Source organism: Leptinotarsa decemlineata, unplaced genomic scaffold, assembly GCF_025532065.1.
Source record: "Leptinotarsa decemlineata unplaced genomic scaffold, Ldec_3_MD MMD2_tig00026328_RagTag_RagTag, whole genome shotgun sequence".
NCBI classification, from domain to species: domain Eukaryota; kingdom Metazoa; phylum Arthropoda; class Insecta; order Coleoptera; family Chrysomelidae; genus Leptinotarsa; species Leptinotarsa decemlineata.
Genome location: NW_027412688.1, coordinates 28,996,991 through 29,008,814, shown reverse-complemented (window position 1 = coordinate 29,008,814; position 11,824 = coordinate 28,996,991). Strand labels below are relative to the sequence as shown.

General features: G+C 35.1%; 1 protein-coding gene across 1 annotated transcript; it reads left to right on the top strand.

Moving 5' to 3' along the window:
- The first annotated feature begins 2,230 nt into the window (after positions 1–2,230).
- On the top strand, positions 2,231–3,424 carry LOC141485639 (uncharacterized). The gene has a single exon (XM_074182714.1). It carries the CDS (start codon positions 2,231–2,233, stop codon positions 3,422–3,424), a length of 1,194 nt encoding a protein of 397 aa, XP_074038815.1.
- The last annotated feature ends 8,400 nt before the right edge of the window (positions 3,425–11,824 follow it).

The window sequence follows — 11,824 nt, the reverse complement described above, 5'->3', positions numbered from 1 at the left end:
CAGGGTTATCTTCAGTTAATTGGTGTACCATTCTACTTCAGATTGGATGATACCTATTCCTCTTCAAAAGTCTCCACACAGTAGAAGGAGACACCTCACAAACATTCGCGATGGAATAAGTAGACTGTTCAGGACTTACTACCATCTCACTAATTATTTGCAATTGCTGTTCTTCTGGAAGGGACGGATGACCTGGGAGCTTTTTGTTATGTACACTACCGGTAGTTGTGAAATTGTATACAAGTTCCCTCAAATATTTTCTACAGATAGGACGATTCGGAAAAAGTTCATTGAAAATCCTTTATGTCTCGTGAAAGTTACTCGTCGCACCGTGAATAAAAACCGTTTCTACTAGTAAAATCGAAAACTATAAATGAGAAAATTCTAACTGGACAATGATGTTCATTGTTATACCGACATTTTTGTCGTTTTCATAAACAAAAAATAACTTAACAAACACTATCGGGTTGTTGGAATTGTCATATGGCAGATAAAAAGGAATATTTCTAGAAATATCGATATTAATGTGTTTGTCTTCAGGAACTTATTAAATTTTCCGCCATTTTCTAGTAGGTGAAGATATTGACTTCATATTCTAGGGTTCTGAAGTATTCATCAGGAGCTTCAAACTGATGTATGACAAGATCCCCTTCTCTATTGAATTTTTTCCCAGATGATGCCCAGTCGCCATCTTGAGAGTTTCATCTGTCAATTTTACTTCAAAATAAAGTATTCATGCATTGTCTTCACTATCTCAAATTTCAACGAAAAACGTCGCCAAGAATAAATTTCAAAGTACACCATAGTCAAGTAGTTATTAAAAACTGCCTTCCAAGTGATTACTAGCAACTTTGTTCTCTAATGCAATTGAACAATCTTTTTCAGAAAGACGAATAACACAAAATCCTCTTAGTTGCTACTGAAAATGTTCTTTAACATATTATGAACGTGATTCCATTTGCCAAGATATTTTTCGTGAAATTTCCAACATAAAAACCCGAAAATATTTCAGGTTTTAACGTTTGTTGGAAAGAAAACAAACTCCTGCAGGAGAATTCGAATGAAGCATAAATCTGGATAATTTGCTGGAATCAAATGACGTCTTTTTCCATACAATCAATTACATTCCCCGAGAATATTTCTTCCATCCCCAACTCATGAATATCTCAGGATTATAAATGGAGCCATTTCATAAATCTTCGGGGTCGATAACTAACGTACTTTATGAAATGGAATTAAAATTTATATTTTATTCCTTCGATTCTAATGAGTAATGATGGGTCTTAGGAAATGAAAAACGACTCCACTTTCTTGTCGCGTTCCTGAGAAATATTTCTAGAGTTTGCACTCACTGTTGATCTTTTTACTGAATGCTGTTTTGAAGAATATATATATATATATATATATATATATATATATATATATATATATATATATATATATATATATATATATATATATATATATTATACGAATATGAAAGTTTCTATATATATATATATATAAAGTTTCTATATTATACGAATATGAAAGTTTCTATATATATATATATATATATATATATATATATATATATATGTATATATATATATATATATATATATATATATATATATATATATATTATATACAAAAAGGATTTGAAGCTTTGATAACTTCTAATAATCATATGCGAGCGCTTTTGATAGCAGACTGTGCTATCATCTTCATGGCTCTACTCAAACTAAACGTTTCATCTTCTTGTTTGTTCTTTTATACGATTAGAACGCCTTGAGCTCCATCAGGTAATATCCTTTGTGTTGGAGTTTCTCTAGATTCATTGTTTCTAGGAATGTGTATTGTTTTGTGGAGTATATTGAATGTTAGTTCTTGTTGTGTGTTGATTTGTATTTGTTCCTCGATGAGTGAATTATTACTTTTGAATTTATGGATGTTTAAGTTTTTCCCGATGTCCATACGGTTTCCTTCATTGATTTGTTTTATGAGTTTTATGTCCTCTGGTGGGGGAAAGTTATGTTTGTTTTGTGACTGACGGTGTTAAATGCTTTCGAAAGGTCAATGAAGACACACAGACTGGTTTTACTTTCATTCAAGGCTGAGGTCAGAGTGAGTATAGCATCTTGGGTTGACATTTTTCCTCTAAATCCGAATTGATTGTTGGAAATCAGATTGTATTTATCAAGGAAAGAGATGAGTCTTTTTTGATAATCTTTTCGAACATTTTCGAGAGATGAGTGACCAAGGGACAGCAAACATCCTGAGCAAGGCACGACCTCCTAAATACAACATTCCTAAAAGAGAGATTGCAGCCTTAAAAAGCTTGAACTCTGATGAGAGCATCACGATACTTCCAGCAGACAAAGGAAATGCCACGGTGATTCTGAAAACGGAAGAATATAACAACAAAATTGAAGAACTACTAGACCCGGTAAACTATCGCAAACTTCAAAGGGACCCAACGCAGTCTGAGTTAAGGAACCTAATCAAAATCATAAGATCTTCCTCACTGTCGGAAACCACACAGAAAGTCATTCTTTTAACTGAAGCTGTTCCACCTAGGCTCTACGGGCTTTCGAAAATACACAAAGCCAACATGCCACTGAGACCGATAGTCACGGAGTCATGCCACTCCGACCTACCACTTGGCGAGACATCTGGCCTCGCTCCTCCAACCAACTCCTACGTCAAGGACTCGACAGACTTCGTTGGTAAAATTAGGGACCTAACGCTGGAGCCGACGGATATTCTGGTCAGCTTCGATGTGGTGTCTTTGTTTACCAATGTCCCACTGGAAGACTCTCTGAGGGGGTTAGCCCACATGTTCCAGAATGACATCGTCGAACTCTTTAGAGCATGTCTCACAGGAAGTTACTTTCAATGGGAGGGAAACTTCTATGAGCAACTAGATGGCGTTGCGATGGGGAGTCCACTTAGCCCAGTGATAGCTAATTATTTCATGGAACGGTATGAAGGGAAGGCGATAGAAACTTTTGAATTGAAGCCAACCTTATGGCTACGTTACGTGGATGACACCTTCGTCATCTGGAAACATGGAAGAAACACCCTGAATCGTTTCCTAGACCACTTGAACGCCCAACACTCGAGCATAGAATTCACCATGGAGATTGAGCAATACCAACGGATAGCTTTCCTGGATGTACTAGTAGTACGATGTGGTACCAGACTAACCCACAAAGTGTATAGAAAACCCACAAACACGGATAGATACTTGCACGCACTATCGAACCACCATCCTAGCCAAAAGAGAGGAGTTATTTCCACTCTAACGGAACAGGCTCGGAGAATTTGTGGACCAGAAGATCTGGAGAGGAAACTGAAATACCTGGAAGTGACCTTGAGGTCGAATGGATACAGTGCCTCCGAGACCAGAAGAGCCATGAGACCGAAGGGCACCACGGTTTAAAAAGCGAAAAAGGATCAGATGGTTGCACGCGCATATCTACCGTTTGTCCCTAGGGTCACGAATAGAATTGGAAAACTATTGGGCAAACATGACAGTATTTTAACCCACGAGTAAGATACAACAAAGCCTCAGGTCGGCTAAAGACAAAAGAGACCCATTATCAGCAGCACGGGTCTATCGCATTCCGTGCACTTGTGGAAAGGTATATATATATCGGAACCACCAGACGATCCATGGGAATAAGACTAAAAGAACATAAAAGGAACTGCAGACTAGGCCAAACAGACAAGTCAGCTGTGGCAGAACACGCACTGAGTGAAGGAGACCACAGAATTTTCTTTGATAACACAGAACTAATTGCCCCCAACCAGGGATACCATAACCAACTGGTACGGGAGGCAGTAGAGATCCACAAACGGATAATTTTAACAGGAAAGAAGAAGCGGTGAACCTCAATCAAATATGGAACCCCATTTTAAAGAATTCGAAAATAACGAAAAGGCAACAGGTAGCAAGATTGTTAATGTTACTGGTTCAAGTGCAGGTACGAATACAGGTACAAATACAACTGATTACCTGACAAGGCATAAATACGCTTTACGAAGCCTAAAAGGGTAGTCATCGGACAGCAAGCCATGATGGTTAAACCTATGAAGAAGCTAGCCACTCGCGCCAGCGAAACGTCAGAAAGAAATTCCAAAAACCCACGGCTTTCAAACTCGAAAAGCAACGACACTGAACACATTTTTCCACCGCTATAAAACATACCCCTTTATTCATCCCAAAATGGAAGACACTTGAATATTTTCTTCATTTCAGTAGTGTTCGAATACCTCCGAGTAATTTCAATGACTACTTTTCGAGAATATTGAAATGTATATTCGCTCCCTCATTTTTCCTCCATTAGTATTCATACGACATGCTATTAAGTTTTTATTAAAGGTGAAAGTTGCACCGAGTCGAGTATTCCGGAAAGTTTTTCGTTGGCTCTGAATAATTTAATATGCCAGAAACTCGTTTTTTAATTTATCTGAGTTACAGGGTAGTAGACGAAAAAGTCAATATCATACTTATGGATTCATGAGCAGTAGCTAACGTATTTGGTATCGAGGTGGCAGCTGAATCGGTCCTGATGGGCTAATCCATCAGAGAAGCTACAATATATCTCTATGAAGTCAAGTCAAGTCTTAAATCATCTCTGAGTCATTAGTTCAACGTTTTACTACTACAAACATTATGACTGGTTCAGTTGTAAAACAGCATTTACTAACTTCGCCTTTTATTGATTAATTTCGTGTGTATCGTTTGCATTTCATGTATATGTAATAGAAATCGATAAATAATTACTATTATTATTTTCCACAGGGGGTTGTCCTCACTGGTATTTGGTCTTTTCACGGAATAAATCCGAGGAAGGTTACTGTTTATTATTTTTAAGGTTCTAAAAATGTACGTACCATGTTACAGGTTTTGATCATTACTTCTTTATGTATGTGTGTATGTATGGATGGATGGATGTTAATTTTTGTAGGTTGACAGTGAACGATTGCGGTGTAATTTCTGTGGGTGACATGATGATTTGTACTATTGCTACTCGTTCATGTATCAATATATCTCTCATCCCTATGACTAGGGGTGTGTATCGTTATATTTTATTCGTATTTTTTGTTCAATGTATGTGATCCACCAAAAATGTAGCTGTAGTCTATAAAATCAGATTATTAGCACGCAAAAGTTTATCCTTCTGAAGGTTATCGCAGTGAAGGAGACGACCGCTTAACAAAACATCCCATTCAAAATTCCATTTCGAAACTTTTCCTTTCCAAATGTATTTTCTGTTCATTTGAGGAAAAGTGAAAGTTCCACACTACACTAGATTGTTTTTTCATGGATGAAACGGCGTTTATGTCAACAGATTGTTGAACATTCCTTTATCACCCACTGATTTTAACTAGAATTAAATACATTAAAACGGATTGCTGTCAACAACGGCTGTCAACTATATATAATTCATAAATTAATTAGTCACAGTTCAGACAGACGACTGGCCTTCAACTCAACTACCATGGTTAGTTCACAATCGGTGAAATATTTTTCTAAACCTTACTTTGATCAAAATATGTGTACTGTTATTTCCAAATTCATAGAAAATACCATACCTGGCACAAAAATTTCATTTCAATTCCACAACAACTCAAGCAACTTTCTAGTAAATTCCAAAGACGAAATTAGCAAGTGGAATCTATAAGCTAGACTGCTCTCATAGTTCTGCATCTTACATTCATAGAACTTGCAGATCTCTCATCACTCGCATTAATAATCATCTGAAAAAACCTGAAAAATCTGGATTTGAAAACCATATTAAATTTCACAGTAATAACTTTAGCCTTAGCCCCAATAAAAATTCCAACATTTTACATAACATTGACAATAAAAATTTCCTCAGGGTGGACTTTGAAGAGCTGGAGATTTTCAAAGAACTTTCTAACAATGATCACTGCCTGAATACTCAAGTAAACTTATACAGATATTTTCTTTCCGTTCCTCCTCAAGTTGGTACCACTAATTTCAACATGACACTCAACTTGACATATTCTGTCGCAAGTTGCCCTTCAATTTACTATATGCTCGTCTTCGATTCTTCCTATTGCCTGACAAGTAAGTAATCATCAATAATTATTCCTGAATTCATAATCTCAAAATCAAAAAAAAATCTCACAAAAAAACTTTCTTTTCAATTAGATCACTTACTTTCAGGTGAGCACTGATGTTGACGAAAGTCGAAAGCACTTTGCAATAAGAATTCATAATTATACACTTTTATACAAACTTTGAGTCACAGTTAATGAAATTAACAAGTTCTGACAATAATTTGATCACTTCGTTCATATGTACCTTGTTAGGAATCACACGTTAAAAGGTAAGACCTCCTTAATCCTTAGCTCGCACAAGTTTCGACTTCTGAGGGTTGTCGTTCGTAGGGGTGCGACAGCTGGTTAACGAAAAAACAGATTTCAAACAGATATGTGATAAATGATTTCATTAGAACTTCGTTTGAATAATCGATATTTGCATCCATTTTGGAAGATGTTTTGAAACACCGTCGATTACTATTTGTATATTACTCATGAAAGTAACCAAACTGTTATAAGCTTGATAATTCCAATGCTACCTAAAACCAAATTCTTCCTGATTCAGTTATAGAGACATAATGAATGATTTTGAAGCATTTTTCATCATCTTTTAATTTATTGAATAATATACAGGGGGTTTCATTTGAAAAAATTAATTTGACCACTTTTATCCGTAATGAAAATAAGAGAAATTTTAGCACGCCCTGTATAATATGGAGTCGATTTCTTGGTGTTATTCAAATACTTCGAGTTTGTTTCAACTCTCATCAAAATATTAACTTTTCATGAATTGAGAGTACTGATGTACTTGAGTTCAATTAGGACTATGTTTTCGACCATATTTAGCACAAATTATTTTTTATCTCGAAAACCGATAGAGATAGGATAGGATAGACATAGGTATAGGACATTATTAACAAAAAAGTATTATATTAAAAGAGCGACTGCAAAAACGTATCAACATACGAGGTGTTCTATTCATAATGATAACACAGCTCTACAAAAAAAAAATGTGTTGCCCTGGATATTTTTGTAAATTTTTATGTTTTCGAGTGCCTAAATCACGAATATATTTATGAAAATCCTGAATGTGCTCTATTTTTTATGATTTTTACGTATCTTGTATTTTTAATAATAATCGGCTTGTTAGTAAAAAAAAATTATTTTCTCAGTCATGATTAGGCTTCTGCGCAACTTCTTTGAGCGTACAAACATCACGTGATCCCCACTTCTCGGGCTCCTTGCTCTGCAAAACGGCTGAGAACTCAGTTATTTGATAATATTGAAGTACTAACACGGAAATCTGGATAAGTTGTTATATGTTAATATTTTGTTTCAATTGTTGAGTGTCCGTTCTAATATATTTATCTTGTCTTTTTAAACATGTGTTTGTCACGAAGGAAGTGCAAATATAGTAGTGATTTATCCTGTTATATTTGTGGTATTTATATATCAAAAAAACAAAAAAGAAATATCACAGACTTTGTTAAGGAAACTTATGCTGAATATTTCGGTTTTAAAATGAACAAATTAGATAAATCATGGGTTCCTAATAAAGTTTGTGGAAAAAAGGAGAACGTTCTGGATTATACTTTGGTATTCCTATGATCTGGATGGAGCCTAAGAATCATTTCGATGATTGTTACTTTTGCGTAGTAGATGCTAAAGGTTTTAATCGAAATCAAACGTGGAGATATCCAGACTTACAGTCTACAAAATGTCCTGTTTCACACAGTGAAAATCTCCCTCGGCCTATTTATGTTTCAAAAGTGATTCGCATGCCCTCAGAAACAATGATGTTGCCAAATTCTCAGAAATCGAATCAGTCTACCAGTGGAAGTGAATGGGAGGGTGAAACATCTACGTCAAAGTTGTTTTCTCAAAATGAACTCAGTGATTCAATACGTGATCTAAATTTATCAAAACAAGGATCAGAACTGTTAGCTTCAAGATTGAAAGAAAAAAATTTATTGGCACCGACAGTTACAATTACAACGTACAGAACGCGAGAAAGTGAGCTATTACAATTTTTTGATGAAAATTAAGGATTGGTATACTGTAATAATATTGCGAAGCTTCTTCTGGACATGGGTTTGAAAGAATACAAACCTATCGAGTGGCGTCTTTTTATTGATAGCTGTAAAAGAAGTTTAAAATGCGTCTTACTGCATGATGGAAATAAATTTGCATCAATTCCAATTGCCCATTCTACAAAACTCAAAGAAGAATATGAAAATGTCAAATTAGTTTTAAAAAAAATCAATTACTCGGAGCATCAATGGTCGATTTGTGTGGATTTGAAAATGGTTAATTTTATACTTGGTCAACAAAGTGGATACACGAAATACCCTTGCTTCATTTGTATGTGGGACAGTAGAGCAAAGCAATGTCATTGGGAACAAGATGTTTGGCCTGAAAGAAATTCTTTAACTGTCGGTAAAGCTAATGTAATAAGAGAGCCGTTGGTGAGCAGAGACAAAATTATACTTCCACCTGAGTTCCACCATGGCATATTAAGCTAGGAATGATAAAGCAATTCGTAAAAGCTTTGGAAAAGGAAGGAGATTGTTTTGAATATATTTGTAGAAAATTTCCAAAACTTAGTATGGAAAAGTTAAAAGGTGGAATATTTGATGGTCCTCAAATACGGCAATTGATGAAAGACACTGATTTTATTAAAGTTATGACTGTTCCGGAAAGTAAAGCTTGGGAAAGTTTTGTGTTGGTAGTCGAAAATTTCCTAGGTAACCATAAAACACCAAATTATGAAGAAATTGTACAAAATATGCTGACAAACTTTCAGATTCTAGGAGCATATATGAGTATCAAGTTACACTATCTTCGCAACCATTTGGATAAATTTCCAGATAATTTCGGAAATTATAGTGGAGAGCAGGGAGAGCGGTACCACCAGGATCTAAAAGTAATGGAAGAAAGATATCAGGGTCGATGGGATTGTCACATGATGGCCGATTACTGCTGGTCTTTAAAAAGAGATTGTCCTCTGAAAAATTATAAAAGAAATGCTCTTGAAAGGCGTTTCATGAAACTATAACATGTTTTCGAAATTTCCCTCTCTATTTACTTCAAAGTAACATATTTTTTTCCAAATAAAACTGAGATTATGAATTGATAATTTCATCCCAAATCACCCAGAATCAATCTTATATCTAGGGCAGCAAAACCACTGTAGACCAGTGTAATATAATAATAATATGTCTACTTTCTCATACACTAATATAAGTTACATGGAGTGCTATCGAAAATAAACAAGATAAACACAGAAGCTATAGAAATCTATAGCTTGTTCGTAATAAGACTATGTTGTGAATTGAGTATATGGATACTTTAATATTACATTTACATTTTATTAAAAAATAATGAGTGATCAATCAATTGATAAATAAACCAGAAACAGTAGTTACAGACAGAATACATAGTTATTTTCATCTACTCAATAATTGATTAGGTCAAATTGCTGTTTGGAATAGTTTGATTAATGAAGTCAGAAATAAAAGTTCTTTTGGTATTCAAAATAAATTTCTTTACTCTTTTAAACATAGAAAAACTGTTGATATTTTTTATTTCTCCTGGTAATATATGGTATAAGCGTGGTCCGAGATATGTTGCGTTTCTTTATCCTATAGTTTTGTCACATCGTGGTGCATTTGAAGAGTTTCCCTTTTTCCTAGTATTGTAGGAGTGAATGATTGGTTCTATTTTGATGTTTCCTTTTTTAACATTACCCAGTATGCTCATACAAAAAAGTTGTCGAATATTACATACACTTGCTTCTCTAAATAAGGCCTCAGTTGGATGAGTACCCATTTCTGTATGACATTTAGATTCCTAAGATAACAATCATTCATTCCTCCCCAACCTATTATACCATAAGATAGTTGTGATTGTACAAGTGCAAAGTACAATGTTTTCAAATGCTGAATGTCAAGAATGTTTTATAGGCGATTGAAGTCAAAAAGTGTACCTCTTAACTTTCTGATTATTTCTTTCATCTGTAGGTGCCATCGAAAATGCCTATCTATATAGATACCTAGATATTTTATCGACACGCCTTCAGGTATGTGATTATTATTTCCTATATTTAGGTATCCCATATTGGGTAATGTAGTGCAATATGATGTTAGGGGTAAATATTTGGTTTTTTTGAAATTGATAGTGAGTTTATTGTGACAGACTTGTTGCTAGAACTTGTTGATGGAAGTCGCAACCCCGCAATACTGAAAATAGTTTAGATCGATAGAACAGATGAGAAAATGAAAGATTTGAAATTTTTAGAGGAATCCAGCGTTGCGTTTTCAAGAAACGTCTAACCTACCACCGACCAAGAGTCACGCTGTATATGGCTCTGGAAAATAAATTTCGAACCTATTGTTAACTTTCCATTCTGAATAGAAATGGGAACAAAACAAAAATGGAGATGAAAACGAAACAGTTCTCTTCACTACTGTAGAAACAACTGTAAAATAGTTTTGAGTTGCAGTAAATTTCTCAAAACTTTCAAAATTACAAGGCACCTGTCTTGGCAGATCGGGTGTGCCTCCTATAGAAACTCGTGAAGTTAATTCCCATCCTATGAAACGTTTTCTCTTCGCGATTTTCCAGTTTTATTAATTTTCCTCATCAAGTTCCATTATCGGAAAAGTTTGTTGCATCTAAGGAGTTTAAAATTAATTAACATTCTTCCAATCTATCCGTCTGGAAACCTAAGTTATTCTCTTTCCACTAACACAACTTGATGCCTCGGTAACTTTATTCACAACAATTGAATTCATTTCACGAACGAAATTAGGCAGCATAATTGGCATTCGGTGATTACGTTCACTACACTGGGATGAAATAAAAGATTGATGAGATGAATTATCCGTGGAACATGGACTATGCAAAAATATACCACTTAGTGGTTGTCATTCATCTTCAGAAAAATCTTATCAGAAAAAGATGTTTTCGAATCATTAATTTTGAAATAAGAAATTCGGAGAGTAATCTGAGAGTTATCAGTTATCTTAGGATAGGTCCAAAGTGAATGGGTCTAGTCGACCCTCAACCGCAACCCGCAAGGGTTTATTGTGACTCACACCCATTCACGCTCGACCAAATAAACCCAGCTTCCCAACGAAGCCGATTAGTTTGTATGATGAGCGGTTTTCAGGTCAAATGGTAAGAGAACTCGAAAAATCTGATCTTACTCACCTTTCCATTTTTTGTACTTCTTGTTCTGCCATGTACTGGCAGAACAAGGTAGCTCAAATAATTCAAAGTGAAGCAGAAACTCAAAGCATTTTTATTGACAAATTGCTTCTGTTCGGTAAATAATGGATTCTCGAGCTGCCTCCACTCTACTGTAGTACTCTATTCTACTCCACTATGCTCCGCTCCATCTTACCCGACCCTACCGTATCCTACCTTTCCATACCATGAAACATGTAAAATGATTGAGGTTTATTTTATTCCCAAACCTGTGGAAATCGGGAAGGATTTGACGAAAAGCTTCATGGCCAAATATTCTTTTATTTTGAAATAAAAGAAATATTTGGAGAATGCTGCTGAATGAGCATGTTAAGGACGTATCTTTCCACTTTAGGAAACTTCATAAACTTGTAGTGGTTGCACCACTGGAACCAGACATACTGTATTGGTTATACACGATGAACCTACATTACATTGGATCATTTGGGGATCTAATAAATCTCTTGAAAATATTCTTTGTTGAAAATTTCACCTTGTTATTATGTTAAATCAGATTTCG